The sequence below is a fragment of the Bos indicus genome, chromosome 18 (genome assembly GCF_029378745.1).
Source record: "Bos indicus isolate NIAB-ARS_2022 breed Sahiwal x Tharparkar chromosome 18, NIAB-ARS_B.indTharparkar_mat_pri_1.0, whole genome shotgun sequence".
NCBI lineage: Eukaryota > Metazoa > Chordata > Mammalia > Artiodactyla > Bovidae > Bos > Bos indicus.
In genome coordinates, this window is record NC_091777.1 from 16,237,740 (window position 1) to 16,259,992 (window position 22,253).

Sequence of the window (22,253 nt, forward strand, 5' to 3'; positions counted from 1 at the left end):
TAACAAACATCACTAATGTGATATATACTTAATGCAAAATATTTCATCTCTTATGGGTTTGTTTCTTTGGAATGGTGAATGCCCTTTAATATTTTATTTTATTTTATTTTTTTTTCAAATATACATCAAGTTTAATATATGAAAAGCCATTCACTTTTATTGATTAACATATAGTAAGTTCACACATAATCTAAATAAAACTTTCCAAAGTTTGCTCTATAATCTTAGATCAAAATACAGATTACAAGCATTTGGAAACATTCTTGTTCTTGTGATACAGTGGTCAGAGAAATGTGATATTTATGGTACCCTTTAATATTTTAAACCTGTCTCATTGCAGTGAGGCTTGGAGATAATACTCGTGAGACTATATTCATCACAGTGTTGTAACCTCAGATTCATTTTATTACCCATGGTCTAGTTTCTGTACTGGAAGACTGGTATCTTAGGCTATAAGTACTGTATTTTGTGAACCTTCCCAATTAAATTCCTGAATATTTTTTTCTAATTCACATTTGGAAATTTCATACTCCTATCTATAATATCTTATTTTACAGATTTTATAAGTTTTTTCTTTTTTCCTACAGTCAATTTAAAAAAATCATATAAACAAGTATCTGTTATGAGGCCTAGAGCTGAAATTAACTTCCCACCATGCACCAGTCACTCTGACATTGAAAAACAAGAATCCAGAAATCCAGACATGATTCCTCCATATAACAGTTCTCAAAGTGTGGCACAAGGACCCCTGGAGTCCAAAAACCCCATTGGTAACAAGTGTGGGTAATCAGCAGCAACACTAAGGAACAAAATAGCAAAATGGCAGACATAAACCTACCTTACTAGTAATTATAGTAAATGTAAATAGATTAAACACTGCTATCAAAAGGCAGAGATGAGCAGGATAGAACAACATCTTCCAAGTATATGCTGTCTATAAAAGACACACTTTAAAAACAAATGTTTTTACAACAAATAGTTTGAAAGTAAAAGCATGGAAAAGATGTACCATGGAAACAGTAACCAAATAAGAGCTGGAGTAGCCATATTAGTATCAGACAAAACAGACTTTAACATAAAAATGTTATTAGAGACATAAAATGGGAGTTTATAATGACTAAAGAGTCAATGCATCAAGAAGACAAAATTATAAATATAAATGTGCCTAATTGAGTTCTCAAATATATGAGGTATTGATGGTTGAAATAGATAACAATAGGGGATACTCTTAGAATTACTAATAATTCACTAGTGTCATTAATGGATAGACCAATGAAGCAAAGACTTGGCCAACACTAGAATAGATTTTGTAGATTAGAACACTCCTCAACTTTAGCAGAACACATACTCTTCTCAAACATACAAGGAACATTCTCTAAGGGGAAACATATACTAGACCATAAAACAAGTTCCAATCAATGTAAAAGTACTGAAATTTTTACAGTTTGTTCTCTCACCACAACAGAATTGAACTTGAAATCAGTAACAGAGCCCACGCACAACAATGAGGAGCTTTTGCACTGCAATGAAGACTCAGTGTGGCCAAACAAAACAAAACAAAAACAACCACAGAAAGAAACATGAGAAATTAATAAATGAGTGGAAATTAAACAACAGACTTCTAAATAACCAGTAAGTTATGTGACAGAGTTGGAAAAATTCACTGATATAGCTTCAAATTCCACATTACAACTAACTTAAGTAACTGCCACTGTTGAATTTCAGGAAATTATTATTTAATAAAACAGAGGTTAACATGTAATGGTTTTATTGTTTTAAAATGATTTAATAGAAATATTTAAAATTGTTCCAGTTTTAATTTCAAATAGAAAACTGATAAACAAAACTCACATAAGAACAACTATTTGGAGTCTTCAGATTAAGAAGTTTTGAGAACTGCTGCTCTGTGCTATGTACATATGAGTAATTCAATCTTTACTCTGCATTACCATTGGATATGATATGACTGATACCTGAGCCTATGTGTTTGGTTTCTTACCCTTTGGGAGGCATGCATGTTCAGCTGCTCAGTTGTGTCTGACTCTTTGCCATCCCATGGACTGCAGCCCACCAGGCTCCTCTGTCCATGGGATTTTCCTGGCATGAATACTGGAGTTGGTTGCCATTTCCTCCTCCAGGGGATCTTCCTGACCCAGGGACTGAACCTGCATCTCCTGCACTGGCAGGAGGATTCTTTACCACTGAGTCACTGGGAAAGCCCTCTTACCCCTTATATCATAGCATTTAACATGTTTTAGGAATCACAGCTTATTGGGAGCAGAAGCCCAGAAGCAGAAGAGTGAAATTAGAGCCAGTACTGGGAGGAACACTTAAACTGTGATTGAAACATTGCTGGAGAATCAGTGTGAACTAGTTTGAGAGTTCCTATTTAACCTGTAGAGGAGGGCAAGCTGAGAAGCACTTGTGCAAGTCACAGCTTAGGGACACAGGTTCACTAAAGTCTGAGATTTAATCAGAGGATTATAGGATGCTTTTCCTACCATAGTTTTATACTTCACCACCACATCAATTGGGTTGCGGATAATGAGATTACAGTTAAAAGATCTGAAGACCTCTGATCCCTTTAAGAGAAGTCTGTAGGGTGACACAAAGACAATAGAGACAAAAACAAAGATGCTAGAGGGAACTTCTGTCTCTTGACAGCATAGCTACTGCAAACAGTAACACAGTCTTAGCTCCTAGCAGATAAACATAAATCCTCATCACGAAGGCTGATCTACCACAGTTCCTTTCACCCAATACCTCATGTCTGGCTCTCAACAAAAATTTCAAAGCATGCTAAAAGGCAGAGAACAAAGTGTGAGTAGACAAAGCAAGCATCAGAACCAGACTCAGATATGGCAGGAATGCTGGATTTATCAGACCAGAAATTAAAATAACTGATTAATATGATAACACCTCTAATGGAAAAAAGTAGACAATATGCAATAAAAGATTGTTAATATAGGCAGAGAGATGGAAATGCCAAGAAAGAATCTAAAGGAAATGGTAGAAATAAAAAATACTGCAGCCTTATGGACTCTGTGGGAGAGGGACAGGGTGGGAAGATTTGGGAGAATGGCATTGAAACATGTATAATATCATGTAAGAAACGAGTTGCCAGTCCAGGTTCGATGCAGGATACTGGATGCTTGGGGCTAGTGCACTGGGACGACCCAGAGGGATGGTATGGGGAGGGAGGAGGGAGGAGGGTTCAGGATGGGGAACACATGTATACCTGTGGCGGATTCATTTTGATATTTGGCAAAACTAATACAGTTATGTAAAGTTTAAAAATAAAATAAAATTAAAAAAAATAGATCCAAACCACGTAAAAAAATAAATAAATAAAAAATAAAGACTTTAAAGTTTGGAAGAAACAAACAAACAAACAAAAAATACTGCAATAGAAATGAAAAATGCGTTTGATGAGCTCATCAGTAGACTGGATACAGATGAGGAAAGGATCAGCAAGCCTGAAGATATATCAATAGAAACTTCCAAAACTGAATTGCAAAGAGAAAAACTAATGAAAATTTGGAACAGACTATCTAAGAACTGTGGGACAGTTATCAAAGGTATAACATATGTATTGTGGGACTACCAAAAGGAAACGGGAAAAAAGAACAAGAAATATTTGAGGAAATAATATAAGAATTTTCCAAAATTAGTGACAGAAACCAAACCACAGATCCAGGAAGTTTTTAGAAAATACCAAACAGGAAAAATACCTAAAAACCTATATCTATACATTATCACACTCAAATCAGTAGAAAATCAAAGACAAAGAGAAAATCCTGAAAGTACCCTAAGAAAAGGTGTCCAGAAATCCATGTAACACTATGATACAATTAGAAATACTCATTTGAGGTTCACGACAATGAGTCAGTGGTGGTGACAACATTCAGGGCTGTTTATTTTTCTTTAGAAATGCCTAATAGCCTAGAGCTGGGAGTGAACAAAACAGACAGTTGGATTAACCCAGGGGTGTAACTTTGCCAGGCAGGTAGAGTAAAAGCATAGTGCTTTATGGGAGTTAAACATGGTGGCACTGAGATTTCAAAAGTAAAACATTTCTGGTAGATAAGGTTTATCATTATAGTGGTAAAGAATCCACCTGCAAGTCAGGAGAAGCAGGTAGCCACGGGTTTGATCTTGGGTTGGGAAGATCCCCTAGAGGAGGAGATGGCAACCCACTCCAGTATTCTTGCTGGGAAAATCCCATGGACAGAGGAGCCAGGTGGGCCACAGCGCACAGAGTTGCAAAGAGTTGGACATCAGTCGATTGAGCGACTGAACACAAAGCAAACAAAGCACAAGGTTAGACATGGGAGTGAGTAGCTAAAGTTGAATGAAAATGAAGGAATCTGGAAATAAAGAAATTTGGGTGAGACTAATTGCTGACTTAAATATTCTTTCCTCTCTCCATGTATCAGACAGGTTGCCTGTAGCAGCTGGGAATATATAGGCAGCAGAACAGTATTTATTCAATTCATGATTTAACTCAAGTGGTAAGAATACCATATGGTATGCACCTTTTCCTCTTAGTCTCATACTGGGTCATATCTATCATAACATTTTCTACTATGATCAAGTGGATCTGATATCAAAGCAATATCAAGAAGGCCCACTTTATCATGAAATAAATAATTTCACAAGTGGGCATACGTTTGATATATGGAAAACTGGGGTAGAATAGTGTATATTTGTTTCTTTTAGTTTGCCACAAAATTGTGATCACTGATAAGTGGGGAAGGAAAATGATAGATGTGAAGGGCAGTTCAATAGGATCTGAACTTCAAATAAAGTAATCAATGAGTGAGTGGGAGGCAGGTGTATCACCTGCAGAAAAGCCCAAAGGTGCTGGACTGCTAAGATGACCACTGTAAGAGCCGCTTTGCATACTGCACTTTACTTACGTGACTTTCTCAATGACTCTGTTCTCCTAAATTTAAGATATGGAGAATGGGAGCACTAGTGATCTCAGAAATATAACCTGCCTTAAGCGAACGGCCTTTTCTACCAATTTTTCTGCTAAAACTTTGCTTGACTAGGGTAATGAAAGAGCCACATGATGGGACTATCAGAGAAAAGAGGAACAAAGGGTCTGAATGTTTCACAAACTGGGTAGACAATTCTTGAACAGCCAAGTTAATCTTTGGCCTCCAGTTAGTCAGACTTGAACTTAATTAAAAAAAAAACAGACATTATTTTTATTAGCAGTTTCAGATTCACAGCAAAATTAAGTGCAAAGTACCAAGAATTCCCGTGTACCCTCTGCATCTCTCCTCCTCAGACCTCCCCTTCGATATGTCCACATTTGTGATATGAAAGCAGATATGTCTGACCAGGTACTCATGTGGTACTCATAGTGGCTGTGGTGACAAACGTCCCCTTTAGGAGTGAGACAGTATTCCCTGAGCTGCTCCAAGTATTGGTTGAGGATAGCTCACAGCTGAGTTCTTAACCTAAAAATTGTTCTCAGCCAAAGGGAGCTGGCCTGTACAAATTATAACCCCTTCCTGGGGACTGCCTGCATGCAATGTCTGATTGATGCAGAATACAAAGGCATGGCCCTTTTGTTTCAATCTGGGCCATCTTTGCTTCACAACTCACAGACCAACTTCTTCTGACAGTCTTCACTTCTCCAGAGGTCTTGCTCTCAAGAAGAGTCTAGATTAAATCTTTGCATGCAAATCTCTGGGTCAGGGATTCCAAATGTGTTAAATATAGGACGTTTCCCAACCATACACAGGACGTTGATGATGAAGCAGTGCTTTAAAGGTGTGTTAAAAATATGAGGCTATAATCAGAATACCTAGTTCTGTGTTTTAGTTACACTATTTAATGGCTCTATGACTTTGGACAGTTTATTTCTCTGAGCCTCAAGTTTTCTCATCTTTAAATTCAGGGTAATTCCTTATGTAACAAAGGTTACTACAAGGACTCAAACAAGAATATACCAACACACACACACATACACACACCTGTGAATGCACTCATGCTTTTAAATAAAATTTAGTATTCTCATTACAATTTAAGTGAATTGACAGTTTCTTATTATTTTCACATTTTGTTATTTCATGGAAACATTCCACTAGACAGCAAGTCAATATTAAGATTATACCAAAAATTCATTACTTATCTACTATATGCTTGACCCTGTGCTATGAATGAGGTATTCAAAGATGGCACGGTTCTTGACCTCAAGGGATTACAGTCTGGGGAAATGCATTAAATATGAACAGATAAAGTGTGACCAAGTATTACACATGTGAAACGGCAGCAGGATGCCCAGAAATGATGGGAGCTGTGGTCATTTTTCCAAGTGTATCAGAGAAGACTCATTAAAGAAATAAACCTTGAGGTGAGAAAGTTTTTAGGAAAGGAACTTTATTCCTAGGAAACTTTACTTGAGCAATGAAGGACATTTTAATCACTTTTAAAAGTAACATCAATTTGATTTAGCCTATAACAACTATTTTGTGTGTATCTATCATGCAGAGAACTTTAACAGAAATATTTACAACTAAGAATTAAGGTTACTTACTGTTATCTTACGAGGACAGTCATTAGAACAGAGACCACTAAGAACTGTGGAAAAATTTAAAAAAGCCTGTTATTACTGTTATAATGTAAGCTTATATTTAAAGTGAGCTCTAATTTCCCCCTAAAATCTATTAATATGCCCTGTTGATTCATGATCACAAGTAAAAATCAACCCAGTTTCTTTAGATATGAGTAAGTTAAATTTCTGTGTTCACTTTATGCCAGTTATTTCAAAAGCCTTTATTAAGCTGTTAAGCTGATGCCATTTTTGAAATATATAGGTGATATAGTTAATCATGGATATATAAGATACCTGTTGGCCCTGTTTCCCAGCTGGCTAGCTACATTCCAAGGATGACTTAGAATCTGACAGAGAAGTACAAACCAATTAAAACTTATATTGAAAAAAACCAAATAGAACATTTAATATTTCATATCTCAAACCAGATTGTTACCATTTATCTATTCAAATTTTCTGGGTCAAAGAATTTAGGCACCCTTGATAACCTTTATGGAAAACGTAACTATATATGCCAGCAAATTTGGAAGACTCAGCAGTGGCCACAGGACTGGAGAAGGTCAGTTTTTATTCCAATCCCAAAGAAGGGCAATGCCAAAGAATGTTCAAACTACCACACAATTGTGCTAATTTCACATGCTAGCATGGTAATGCTCAAAATCCTTCAAGACCAGCTTCAACAGCATGTGAACTGAGAACTTACAGATGTACAAGACAAACTAGATTCAGAAAAGGCATAGGAACCAGAGATCAAATTGCCAACATCCACTGGATCATAGAAAGAGCACAGGAATTGCAGAACAACATCTGCTTCACTGACTACACTAAAGCCTTTGACTGTGTGGATCACAACAAACTGGAAAATTCTTCAAGAGATGGGAATAGCAGACCACCTTACCTGCCTCCTGAGAAACCTGTACTCAGGTCAAGAAGCAACAGTTAGAAACAGACATGAAACAACGGACTGGTTCAAAATTGGGAAAGGAGCATGTCAAGGCTGTATATATTGTCAACTTGCTTATTTCCATGGGGACACAAAAGAGTTGGACACAGCTGAGTGACTGAACAACCACCACAAAGGATATCTGAATATTCTTTCTATAACTAATATAAGCTTTGAAACATGACTATATTACTAGCACCTCATGCAAACGAATTTCTTTATAAGAGGGCACACTTTATGTGCTAGTAAATATTCTATATGTTATAAATTAAAGGAAAATAACTGATAATACAGCTCAGTAATGAACTGTATGAATAATAATTGTGATTACTGGCTAGTTTAAATATATCCATAGGAAAATGGTTCTATATGTTTATTCATATTCCACAAATGTGAAATGATAATCATTCTAACAGAAGTCTTATACTTGGGAAGGGTATATAAAATGCAAAGGCATTAAACAATGAATGACATATTTCATCACAAAGGAAATCACCTGTTTATTTACTACAGAGCGTTTATATTAAATATGACCTGAGGAACCAGTGAAAAAAATATTTTATACCTCCAAATCAGTTTTTAATGTTTAAGTTCCTTACCCCAGCACAGTGCCTAGTTCTCACTCTCTTATTCTCACTCTATGACCTTAATTCTCCCTCTCCTTTTTAAAAATTAACTTATGTATTTTAATTGGAGGCTAATTACTTTACAATACTGTAGTGGTTTTTGCCATACATCGACATGAATCAGCCATGGGTTCAACTCTAGGCAGACATTAGTACTTATTTTTCACTTGTCCTAAAATGATTTCCCTAAGCCTTCATTAAAACATCTTGCTAAACAGTACACTATTTACTCACAAGTCTGTCTTTGTACCAGAATGAAAGTTCTGCATAATTTTTATCATGTTTTTAGGGCCTAGCCAAATGTATTTGCTCAATAAATGCTTGTTAGAAAAGGTAAAAGATGGATTATTCAATAAATGGTACTGGATAGTTGGCTACCTGGAGGAAAATAAAGTTAGACTTTGATTCATAACATGAAAATTACACTGGGCAAAGACAGTACTAATAAAGAACTCTTATGCTTCAGTTGGCTTCCCTGGTGGCTCAGAGGATAAAGCATCTGCCTGCAATGCAGGAGACCTGGGTTCAATCCCTGGGTTGGAAAGATCCCCTGGAGAAGGAAATGGCAATCCACTCCTGTATTCTTGCCCGGAGAATCCCATGGAGAGAGGAGCCTGGCGGGCTACAGTCCACGGGGTTACAAAGAGTCGGACATGACTGAGTGACTTCACACATGTGCTTCGGTAATAAGAAGCCAACCCAGTTAAAAAATGGGCGAAGGATCTGAATAGGAATTTCTCCAAAGATGATATAGAGATACAGAAAGCTCATGAAAAGAGGCTCAGCATCATTAGTGATCAGGGAAATGTATAGCAAAATCACAATGAAATGTACACAATTCACAATATCCATGAGGTGGAAACGACCCAAATGAATGTCCATTAGCAGATAAGTGAATCTGAGCACACTCTGGGAGGTAATGAAGGATAGGGAAGCCTGACATGCTGCAGTCCATGGGGTTGCAAAGAGTCAGACCTGACTGAGAGACTGAACAATAACAAGAGCGGCAGATGAATGAACAAACAAAGCTTGGTATACACTCAGAAGGAATATTATTCACTTTAAAAAGGGAAGAAATCCTGTCACATGTTATAACATGGATGAACTTTGAGGACATTATGCTAAGCAAGCCAGTCATCAAAAGACAAATACTGTATGATACCACTTACATGAGGTATCTAAGTGTCAAATTCAGAGAAAAAAAGTAGAATGGTGGTTGCCAGGGTTTAGGGGGAGGGAGAGGGGACAGCTGTTAAATGGGTGCAGAGTTTCAAATTTACAAGATGAAAAAGTTCTGGAATCTGGTTCACAACAATATAAATATACTTAACACTATTGAACACTTAAAAATGGTTAAGACAGTAAATTTTACGTTGTTTTTTTTTTTAACTGCACACACTAAAAGGTTAAGATTATAAACAAACAAACCCATAATGAGATACTGGCTTCCCTGGTGTCTCAGTGGTGAAGAATTCTCCTGCCAATGCAGAAGACCTGGGTTTGATCCCTGGGTAGATCCCCTGGAGAAGGAAATGGCAACCCATTCCATATTCTTGCTTGGGAAACCTCATGGACAGAGGAGCTTAGTGGGCTACAGTCTTATGGGGTCACAAAGAGTTGGACAAGACTTAGCAACTAAACAACAAACAAATGAGATACCATTTCTCACCCATTTTGTTGTTGTTCAGTCTCCAAGTTGTGTCTGACTCTTTGTGACCCCATGGGCTGCAGCACACCAGGCTTCATACCCATTAGAATGGGTATGATTATAAAGTCAGATTACAAACTTGGGTGAAGATGTGGAGAAGCTGGATACTCATACATTTCTATGGGAATGCAAAATGGTTCAGCTGCTTTGGAAATGGCAATTCCTTAAAAAGGTGAACAAAGAATCCCATTTAACCCAGCCATTCCATTCTTAGGTATATATCAAGAGGAATTAAAATATATGTCCACACAAAAACTTGTACATGAATGTTCACAACAGTATTATTCACGATAGCCAAAAAGTAGAAATCATCCAAATGTCTATCAACTGATGGATAAACAAAATGTGGAATATTCATATTGATATTTGACAATTCATGTGGATATTTGACAATTAAAAGGAATAAAGTGCTGATGCATGCTACATCAAAGATGGATCTTAAAAACATTATGGCAAGTGAAAGAAGTCAGTCACAAAAGACCGCATATTATATGACCCCATTTATATGACATATCCAGGACAGATAAATCTATGAATACAGAAAGTAGTGGTTGCCGAGGGCTGGGGCTGGGGGATTGATGGTGGCAGCTAAAGGGTACAGGGTTTCAGGATCATATGGTAGCTCTATTTTTAGTTTTTGCTATACTGAGTGGTCAGAGAAAGAAACATAATATGATATTGCTTATATGCAGTATCAAAAAAGAACTGGTACAAATGAACTTATTTACAAAACAGAAACAGACTCACAGACTTAGAGAATGAACCAGGAGAGCAGGGTGGGGGGGGGGGGCGGGGTGGGGCAGAGAGGGAAAGGGATAGAAAGTTTGGAATTGAGATGTACATACTGCTATACTAGGACCTACTGTCTAAGACCAGGAACTCTGCTCAATATTGTATAACAGCCTAAATGGGAAAATGATTTGAAAAAGAATAGATACATGTATAACTAAATCAGTCTGCAGTACACATGAAACTATCACAACACTGTTACTCAACTATACTCTAGTATAAAATTAAACATTTTTAAAGGGGTATAGGCTTCTTCTGTGATGAAAATGTTTGTGGTGATATTGGCACAATTCTGTTAATATGCAAAAAGCCACTGAATTGTATACGTGAAATGGGCAAACGGTATGGTACGTAAATTACATCTCAATAAAGCTGTTACAAAATAAAAGATACCATAAAATTAAAAAAATGACAAGGGGCTATGAACTTTAAAAAAAAATACAAAGAGATACTTGCTAACATACAAAGAGCTTCTAGATATGGATGATGAGATGATAATCTAATAAAAACAAAGGATATAGAGAAGCAATATCCAGAAGAGAAAGTACAAATAATAAAAAAAACCAGGATGAAAGATACTCAGCCTCACTAGTCAGGGAAAAAAAAATCAATTTTATACCCTAACAGAAAGGAAAAAATGAAAGACCAATAAAAATGTCTGTAGGGAAAACAAAAGCAAAGATAAATGATAAACTATGAAGAATATTTACAAAATATATCACAAAAGATTAATATATACTATGGTATAAATCATTAAGGAAATGAAAAAGGACAGACCCATTTATAGAAATAAAAGTACAAATGGCTCTTGAACATATGAAAAGATGCAGAACTTTACTCAGTGTAAGAAGAATGTGAAATAAGACAACACTTTTCACTTTATAGTTGGCAAAACTCAAAAAGTTTAATAATCTTTTGGGTTGGTAAAGGTGTTAGGAAATGTGAATTTTCCTATATAGAAGTAGCAGTGTCAACATCAAATTTTCATGAAGGGACATCTGTTAAAATAAAAAATACTTACAAATTCAAAACCAGGCAGAATTAATCTAAAGTGTTAGAAATTAAATTACTGGTTACCTTCAGGTGAACTGGGCTTAGCAGAAAGGGTGGGCATGAGGAAGCTTCTGGTTGCTGGTATCATGCTTTTCTTGATCTGGGTGTATTTACATGTGTATATTTACTTTGTCGAAACGTGTAGACCTCCGTACTTATGTACACTTTTCTACATGTAGAGTTCAACAGAGTTTATTTTAAAAGTGTACATATATTATTTTTTAGTAGTTCCATTTTTAGGAATTTATTCTACAGGTATTAATTATAATAACAAGAGAATGAAAATAAACTGGTATCAATAAGAACTGATTAAATTATGTTGTATTCATAGTGTTGTTGTTCAGTTGCTAAGTCATGTCCGACTCTTTGCAACCCCATGGACGGTAGCACGCCAGGCTTCTCTGTCCTTCACCATCAAATTCACGTCCACTGAGTTGGTGATGCTATCTAACTGTCTCATCCTTTGCGGCCCTCTTCTCCATTTTTTGAGAACCCATGAACATGAACAGTATCCATACTACATGATACTGTTTGATAGTTAAAACAATGAGGTAGCTCTAGACTATATTGTTAAGGCATAATCTCTAAGATACATTGTTAAATGGAGAAAGCAAAGTCTAGAACTACCACTTACGTAAAATAAAAGCATATAAACACATGTGCTTGTTTAAGTGCATAAAATATCTTGGACAGACACAAAGAAGAGGTTGCTTTGGGTGGGAAGAATTGGACCACTGGGAAACACTGGTGCAAAAGGGACTTACTTTTCACTATTATAGACTCCTGTATTTTTTTTACCATTTGCATGGTGAAAAATTTTAAAAAACCAAATTTCTTAGTGAAATAAAAATTCAGAGCGCTCAGATGATATGTGGTAAACTGGACAGTGTTATGCTGGTCGGATATAAATGTCTGTGATTTTTGGGAAAGGTAACTTAGTATTGTCTATTAACACTAAAAACACAGCCTCTCAACTCATCAAATTCATGTATATGAAATATTAGAAACTACCTATGTGTCCACTAAGAGTGAAAATGCTAAATAAATTATGGAACATCTATAGTTTTATGGAATGACATGGAGCTATTAAAGCATGAGAGACCTCTAAGTGTTGACATGAAAGAGGGTTTATACTCTCTTGCTAAAATTAAAAAAAAAAAAAAGACAAAGGCAAATATGTTCAGTAAGATTACATTTACAAATGTATATGTTGGCTGAATTTCAGAGATATAATATTAAATAAAAGAAGTCAGACACAAAGAGTACATACTATATGATTACATTTATGTGACAGCTAGAAAAGGAAAAACTGTGGTGACAGAGATCAGAACAGTGGTTATACTTTTGCAGGGAATATAAGGAAGGGGCCCTTCTTGGGTACTGGAAATATTTTATTTTGATTGGAGTGTGGCTATAAGGGAAGGTACCTGTGTAAAATCTTATCAAGCTATACACCTGAACACCCATTGCTACAACTGTATTTCCACTGTCTTGTCAGCTCACACCTAGATGTCTGTACTCCTAGGTGGTTACTCTTGTCAAAGCCCTCAGGTCAGAACATCAATTTTTTTAATGAACATCTATTTTTTCCTTCTGAACATTGCTGTAAAATTCATCTTCTTTATCAGCACACTTGATCACAGACTTTTTTGTTGAAGAATTTAAATAGTAAGTGTGACATAATTTTATGTGCCAACTAGGTGTGTCTGTGAGGGTGTTTTCAGATAAGATTAACATTTAATCAGTAAACTGGGTAAAGCGAATTGTTTTCCATAATGTGCGGGCCTCATCCACCCAGGTGAACAGAACAAAAGACTGACGTCTCCTGAGGAAGAAGCCTCCTGCCTGAGGGGTCTTCAAACTAGAACACCACCTTTTCCTGCCCAATGAACTGGACACCATTCTTCCTGGTTCTACAGCTGCCTGCTGGCCTTGTGACTCAAAATGGGCATTGGCTCTGCAGATTTTGGACGTGTCAGCTTCCATAACTTTATGAATTAATTTCCTACAATAAATCTTTCTCTTTTTCTGTATTCTATTGATGTTGTTTTTCTGGAGAATCTTGATTAATTCAGTAAGTCTCTGTAGTTATTGGGTCACTGACAAAATCTTTTCTTTGCCATAGGTGCCCATTTATCAATGATACTATCAATATTCTCTCTTATTAATCTTCAACACAGTACATGGAGGTGAGTTAGTTTCTACTTCTTTCTATCTGCTCATTCTTTATTACTATGATCATGGCTTCTCCTTCCTAGAATGTTATACCACTACTCATTTTGGTTTTTCCAAACCTTAACCATCTGTCAAGGATCTAGGTTCTCAACTATCATCTTCACAGAAGACTTCTTTGATCTTAATAATCTTATATACATATAGTTCCATTTAACATTTGAGTATAAAGTTCTTTTCACTGTTCTTTAGCTATTTTTACATGCGTACATCTTCCTCTTCCAAGTTGACAGCAACAGATGCTTGCTACATAAGATAGATCCTCACTGAGAAAAACTAAGTAGCAGTCAAAGTGAAGACAATAATGTGCAAATGTGGGAGAAGATACTGGATATAGTGACTGTAAGTGCTAATAAACAGATCTACAGTATTTCCAAAACTCCCTTCATACATTCATTTTTATAGCAACTTTGCTGAGATATATATAATTCACACACCAGAGCAATCACCCGTTCAAAGGGTCCTATTCAGTGGATTTTAGTAAATTCCTAGAATTGTGCAGTCATCAACACAATCAGTTTTCATCACAATAAAGAAACCCTGTACCTTTCAGCCTTCATGCCCCATTCCCACCCCTGGCCCAAAGCTACCACTAATCTACCATTCACTTACTATATATATTTGTGAATACTTTTCTATAATAACATATGTTATTCGAGAAAAAATTTAAAAATATAGAGAAGGAAAAAGGAGAAAATAAAAATCACTTTAACCGAACTATCCAGATACTGTTACCAACTTACTATAATCCACTGTCATGGACTGAATGTGTGTACCACCCTGCCCCCAAAGTTCATATGCTGAAGTTTCATATATGCTCTACCTTAATCCTCATAGCAAGGCTGTGAAGTAAGTCTAGTTACCCTCCTCCTCCCACCCTTTTTTCTTCAAGAGCAGAAACTGAAGCTTGGGCCAGTACATTACTCAAGGTCAGAAAGGGAATGACACTCTTTAGAAAGACCATGCGGTCACTAGACACTCACTCATTTAAAAAACACATTTTCCTATATTTATATAAGATGGGAAATCAATGAACCACTGAATTATTTTATTTTCTGTACAAGATAAAATGTCTGTGTTTTGTTTAGCACAGTTGAGAGTATTTATTTGAAATTACATGAGTCTCTTTCATTTTATATATAGCAAGATAAAAATTGAGTTCCTGTATCTATTTTTGTTTTTAACAAGACTTCCTCTATTAAATTTGAAGTTTCACACTGTAATAGTGTGAAATAGGGTCATAATGAGAAGATTTAAATGTATCATAGATATACATATCATACATATGTCATATATATTATATAGGTATATCTTGGTTTACTGAGCTTTGCATTATTACACTTCTCAGATATTGTGTTTTTTATAAAATAAATTGAAGATCTGCAGCAACCTTGTGTCAAGCAAATCTGTCAGGGCCATTGTTCTATCAGCATTTGCTCATTTTGTGTCTCTGTGTCACATTTTGGTAATTCTCACAATATTTCAAGCTTTATCATTTATTACAATGATCTGTGGTATTTGATGTTATTACTATGACTTGCTGAAAGTTCAGACGATGCTTAGCATATTTTAGCAATAAAATATTTTTAAATTACAATTATAATTTTTTAAGACATAATGATGTTGAACAGTTAATAAAGCATGATATAAACATAACTTTCATAGGCACTGGGAGACCAAAAAGCTTGTTAACCCACATTATTGCGATACTCACTTATTGCAGCCATCTGTAACCAAGTACCTGAGTATCTCTGAGGTGTGTCTGCACACATATATGTCTTATAAAAAGTTGTCTACATAATACAGATAGAATATGCATTTCCTTGGGTTTTGCAACTAAAGACACAAGAAGGAATAATACTTATTCCTTCAGATATTGTGTTAATTAACACAATTAATTAATGTTATTGTTAATAACTTAATGTTATTGTTTAAGAATGTTTATTGTTTAATATTGTTGATAATATTGCTAACTGTTTAATTAGGAATGCAGAACTCCCAAACAAAGGTTAACTTGTTCTTAGCCTGAAATTATTATTTCACTATGAAACAACCTGACTTTTTTTCCAGGGACATCCATATGGGCACTGCAGCAGGAAAGGCATATTTAGACTGTATCATTTCTGGGCTGCACTCACTATGTACGTTTGACGTAAGGCAGGAAAAAAAATGTCTTTGGCTATTTTCAGCCATTATACTACTGCTTTTGTTAAGGAACACTGAAATTTTACTTAGCTTTGGCTTTCTCTCTAAATGCCTCTGTGACCCTCCTTTAGTTTTACCATTAGAAAAAAAGGAACACACCTACTCACATACATACATCTTACTGTCTTTCTCCCTTGAACTAATACAATTTTTAAAAAGCCTGAAAAGCATTAGGTTTCTTCAAATAATAGGCTATAAAAGGAAAATTTTTATTTTCATTTCTCTTCTCATCTTTGTCAGTATATTAATGTGACAGGTTCACAGTATGGTTTAAACATAGCTTTAATGTTTAAACATATTATAATTAGATGTAATTTCTTCAAAAACAAAGAAAGAACTGAATCAAATGTTGCTGAGAAACACAATACAGCCTACATTTTATATGTGTTAGTAGTTCATTTTCTGTTATTAACAGGATTTTTGTTGTTGTCAGTTTCAGTACATATCAGATTAATCATACTAAAATCTATACAGGTCATTAGTACTCACCAAGAACAAATCCCAAAGTAACTACCTGATACTAACACTGGCTAAAAACCTGAAGTTCAGCTCTTTTTAGGCTTTCTAATCATGCAGTATAGGATATTCCATTAAGTGTGAGCCAATGCAAATCACTTCACCTTTCCTTGTTTTAAAATAATTTATAAGGTTTACAAAAGCTTCCAAATCCTATCATTCCAAACGGGATCTATCTTGCTTCGGGTGCTTAATACTCTGACCTGGCACAGAGGGAAATAGTCTGGTTTTAAAGGGTTCTTGTGGCTCAGACAGTAAAGCGTCTGCCTGTAGTGCGGGAGACCTGTGTTCGATCCCTGGGTTGGGAAGATCCCCTGGAGAAGGAAATGGCAACCCACTCCAGTACTCTTGCCTGGAAAATTCCATGGACTGAGGAGCCTGGTAGGCTACAGTCCACGGGGTCATAAAGAGTCGGACATGACAGAGCAACTTCACTTTCACTTTGTATAAGTCTGCTCACATACAAGAAAATTATCTAGAAAAGTGGGAGCCTTGAACAGGCAGAGTCTGAATGAATGAGGCTGGATCATGGATGATACATGCTCTCTAAACTCAGAAATGAAGAAAAGAACCAGAGGTATAACTTGTTGTTTTGTAAGCTAAATTTTGTACTTTCTCTTTCTCCTTATAGAATATGTAAGATTATAATATTTTGAAAAGTTATACTTCACATATATTGTCATTAAAAATTATCATGTATAAGTATATGAGATAACACATGCAAAATACACAGAGGACCTGGCACATGATAAACAATAAATGTTAGCTACTCTTGTTTGTCTTTTAAAATAAATTATAGATTCTATCATTATGGATTCCAGGATTGAAAAGCATCAGCTTTCATTGCTGCAGGTACTTTTGAAACTTTAGGAACTACCAGAATGCTCAGTGTTCAGAATAGTTGTATCTAATAAGTGGTAAAAAGATCATAGATTTTAAAAAATATTAATACTTTTCCAGACTTTTCAAATGTTTTCACAATAGGCTGCCTTATTTTTATAATGAAAAAGCAAAATAAATACCAAATTAAAAATTTACAAATAAAAAAGAATAATGCCTTAAAAGTCTCTTACATAATCAAAAGGAAATGTTTTTATAAACATCACTCTGAAATTACTATTTTAAGACTCCAAAAGTCAAGCTGAGGAACAACTAAAAAGTACCAATAGTGAATTAAATCAGTGCAAGAATGTAATTTCCTCAGTGACATCAAAACAAAAATTCCATCCTTTTTGCTTTAGTTAGAAAACAAAACAAAACAAACAACTCCTAAATGTTCCAAGGTAGAAGTTATTATTATAGTAAAAGCTCAATTCCTACAAGTGGAACAGTTAAATTTTTTGTTTAAAACATATGGCTATAAGTATAATAAAGGCCTTCCCAGGTGGCACCAGTGGTAAAGAATCTGTCTGCCAATGCAGGAGATGTAAGAGTTGCAGTTTTGATCCTGGTGTCAGGAAGATCCCCTGGAGGAGGAAATGTCGGGTTAGGAAGATCCCCTGGAGGAGAAAATTGCCCCCTACTCCAGTATTTTTGCCAGGAGAATCCCACAGGCAAAGGAACCTGGGGGCTGATCATTTCAGTTCAGTTCAGTTCAGTTGCTCAGTCATGTCCGACTTTTTACGACCCCATGGACTACAGCACACTAGGCCTCCCTGTCCATCACCAACTCCTGGAGTTTACTCAAACTCATGTCCATTGAGTCGGTGATGCCATCCAACCATCTCATCTTCTGTCGTCCCCTTCTCCTCCCGCCATCAATCTTCCCCAGCATCAGGGTCTTTTCAAATGAGTCAGTTCTTCACATCAGGTATGAGGTCGCAAAGAGTCTGACATTGCTGAGTGAGTGTCTGAGCACACATAAGTACAGTAAAACATTTTTCGTAAGCAACTATAACAAAAACTGGGAACAGCTAAAACACATAAAAGGGCCCATTATGGGAAAGGGAAATTTAACAGCATAGCTTTTGTTGTTGTTGTTGTTTACTTAATGAAAAGACCCTGATGCTGGGAAAGACTGAAGGCAAGAGAAGGGGACGATAGAGGACGAGATGGTTGGAATGCATTACTCACATGAGTTTGAGCAAGCTCTTGGGAGATGGTGAGAGACAAGGAAGCCTGGCGTGCTGCAATCCATGGGATTGCAGAGTCGGACATGACTTACCAACTGAACAACAAAACAGTATGGATACAACATAATTTAATCGATTCTTATTGATAGTTTATTTGACTGAGCGACTGAACAAGTTGGTGTTCTGACTCTTCTGCGACCCCATGGACTGAAGCCCTCCAGGCTTCTCTGTCCATAGGATTTTCCAGGCAAGAATACTGGAGTGGGTTGCCATTTCCTTCTCCAGGGAATCTTCCTGACCCAGGGATCAAACACATGTTTCTTGTATTGGCAAGCAGATTCTTCACCACTGAGCCAACTTCGAAGCCCCAACAGGACAGATACTGGTATATAATTTCAGCCTCCTACTATTTGTGTGGTTTTTTTTTTTGGCCACTGTGAGCTTCTTGATATCAAGAACTCTTTTTTAACTCTTTAGTTTTGAAGTATCTCATTTTTTTTTTTCTTAAAATTTATTTTTTAATTGAAGGATAATTGCTTTATAGAATTTTGTTGTTTCCTGTCAAGTCTAAACATAATGTTTTTCATTTTAAGTTGTCAATAAATGTTTTCCTACTAATTAGGTGACCTTGGTTGATTCAGGTCTAGTTTAAGGATTTTTAACAACTTCATCAACTTTTATAATTTATTAGTATTTATAACCACATCATAAAGGTCTAAAGAGATTTATTATAGCATTTTATAATACCCCTTTAAATAAACTGTTCTAAAAAGTAATTTCTAATACCCCTAGACTTTAAAAACCAAAGTTGTTTAAAAACGATTAATGAAATTTAAGAAGACAGCCTAGTCACAGTTAAATGAAAAACTGCAATTAAAATGTTTAATGAGCTATGTGCATTAAATTAGCTTAAAACATGACCAATGGGATGTAAAATCTGTAAGTTTTCCTTAAAACGACAATGCTCAAGACCTTAACATTTCATGCCAAACCACACTTTACATTATGTCTTTGTATACTTAAAGATATTTCAAGTATAAAACTTTCACTTCTGGTTTTGTGATTCAGTTTACATTAGCTACTTTACACAAATGCCAAAACTCAAAGAAAACTGCAGTAATTGTACATAAATACTGTCACACTAGATAAATGTACAGGTTGGGAGAAGAATGATAGAAAGTCAAAACTAAAGGTCAATACTGTATAATGGTTTTAGTAACATTTGAAATGAAAAATCCTTGCCTGGATTATGGGTGGCTATTCACATTCATTTCTCTGAAAATGTCTTTAGTTTTTGTTTCTTTAAAACACATGAATACAAAGCAAATGTCATAATCAAATAGCACATGTGAAATAAAGACTCCCATTTCAGTCATTCTTGTCATTTAGACATTATTTTAGACTGTATACAGAAAACTTTTTATCTGTTATTGATTACCTATCTTTCATTCATTTTTTAAATTAAGTTAAAAATTAATTTAAATTAAAATTTTTAAATTAAAAAATTCTATGCTTAATAAAAGATATTTTAAAACATACCAGTACTCTGAAAATATATTAACCTATGTATACCTTTCTGAAAATCTCTTGAAGAAACACTCCAGAATTTGAATGAAGAAAGGTAATGGCACCCCACTCCAGTACTCTTGCCTGGAAAATCCCATGGATGGAGGAGCCTGGTGGGCTGCAGTCCATGGGGTCACGAGGAGTCGGACACAACTGAGCGTCTTCACTTTCACTTTCATGCATTGGAGAAGGAAATGGCAACCCACTCCAGTGTTCTTGCCTGGAGAATCCCAGGGACGGGGGAGCCTGGTGGGCTGCCGTCTATGGGGTCGCACAGAGTTGGACACGACTGAAGCGACTTAGCAGCAGCAGCAGCAGCAAACATGTAGTATATAAGTATAAGGTGACAGTAAAGCTAGTAACTTGTTAAGTATAAAGGATCATTGCTAACACGGCTATAAATTGTTAAGGATTTAGAAAATAGAAGGTACAAAAGGTAAAACCATATGAGTTGTGAAATATTTTGTTCTAGTTCTACGAAAAATGCTATTGGTAATTTGACAGGGATAGCACTGAGTCAATTGCATTTGGCAGTATAGTCATTTTCACAATACTGATTCTTCCTACCCAGGAACATGGACTATCTCTCTATCTGTTTATGTTGTCTTTGATTTCTTTCATCAGTGTCTTATAATTTTCTGTATACATTCTTTTGTCTTCTTAGGTACATTTATTCCTAGATATTTTATTCTTTCTGTTGTGAATGGGATTGAGTCCTTAATTTCTCTTTCTGATTTTTCATTGTTACTATATAGGAATGCAAGTGATTTCTGTGTATTGATTCTGTATCCTGTGACTTTGTTAAATTCACTGATTAGCTCTAGTAATTTTCTGATACTATCTTTAGGGTTTTCTATGTATAGTATCATGTCATCTGCAAACAGTGAGAGCTTTACTTCTTCTTTTCCAATCTGGATTCCTTTCCTTTTTTTTTTCTTCTCTGATTGCTGTAGCCAGGACTTCCAAAACTTGTTGAATAACAGTGGTGAGAGTGGACACCCTTGTCTTGTTCCTGATGTTAGTGGGAATGCTTTCAGTTTTTCACCACTGAGAATAATGTTTCCTGTGGGCTTATCATATATGGCCTTTACTATGTTGAGGTAGGTTCCTTCTATGCCCATTTTTTGAAGAGTTTTAATCATAAATGGGTGCTGAATTTTGTCAAACAGATGGCTAACAAACACATGAAAAGATGCTTAACATTGCTCATTATTAGAGAAACGCAAATCAAAACTACAATGAGGTATCACCCCACACCAGTTAGAATGGCCATCATCAAAAGGCCTACAAACAATAAATGTTGGAGAGGGTGTGGAGAAAAGGGAACACTCTTGTACTGTTGGTGGGGATGTAAATTGATACTGCCACTATGGAAGACGGTATGGAAATTCCTTAAAAAACTAGGAATAAAACCACCATATGACCCATCAATCCGACTCCCAGGCATATACCCTGAGGAAACCAAAGTTGATAAAGACACTTGTACCTCAATATTCATTGCAGCACTATTTACAATAGCTAGAACACGGAAGCAATCTACATGTCCACTGACAGATGAATGGATAAAGAAGTTGTGGTACATATACACGATGGAATATTACTCAGCCTTAAAAAAGGAACACATTTGAGTCAGTTCTAATGAGGTAGATGAACCCAGAGCCTATTATACAGAGTGAAGTAAGTCAGAAAGAGAAAGACAAATATTGCATACTAACGCATATATATATGGAATCTAGAAAGATGGTACTGATGAATTTATTTGCAAGGCAGCAGTGGAGAAAGAGACACAGAGAAAGACTATGGACATGGGGAGAGGAGAGGAGAGGGTGAGATGTATGGAGAGAATAACATGGAAACTTACATTACCATATGTTAAATAGACAGTCAGTGGGAATTTGCTGTGAAGTCTCAGGGAACTCAAACAGGGGCTCTGTATCAACCTAGAGGGGTGGGATGGGGAGTGAGATGGAAGGGA

General features: G+C 35.9%; 2 protein-coding genes across 7 annotated transcripts in view; one reads left to right on the forward strand and one right to left on the reverse strand.

The window, feature by feature from the left end:
- Positions 1 to 15,308, forward strand: part of LOC109572527 (PDZ and LIM domain protein 1-like) — a 174,905-nt gene extending 159,597 nt beyond the window's left edge. For 3 of the 5 annotated variants that reach the window (XR_011561742.1, XR_011561744.1, XR_011561745.1), the window contains one exon: positions 1,466 to 3,047. The gene's annotated coding sequence lies outside the window, so the exon portion shown is untranslated. Of the gene's footprint in view, positions 1 to 1,465; positions 3,048 to 13,485 lie in introns of those variants that run through there. The other 2 variants (XR_011561741.1, XR_011561740.1) reach the window with 2 other exon arrangements.
- ITFG1 (integrin alpha FG-GAP repeat containing 1) overlaps positions 1 to 22,253 on the reverse strand; it is a 295,883-nt gene that overhangs the window by 51,417 nt on the left and 222,213 nt on the right. For both annotated transcript variants that reach the window (XM_070771930.1, XM_019979391.2), the window contains exon 13: positions 6,551 to 6,594. In XM_070771930.1, coding sequence (XP_070628031.1) covers positions 6,551 to 6,594 — 44 coding nt within the window. The remainder of the gene's footprint in view (positions 1 to 6,550; positions 6,595 to 22,253) is intronic.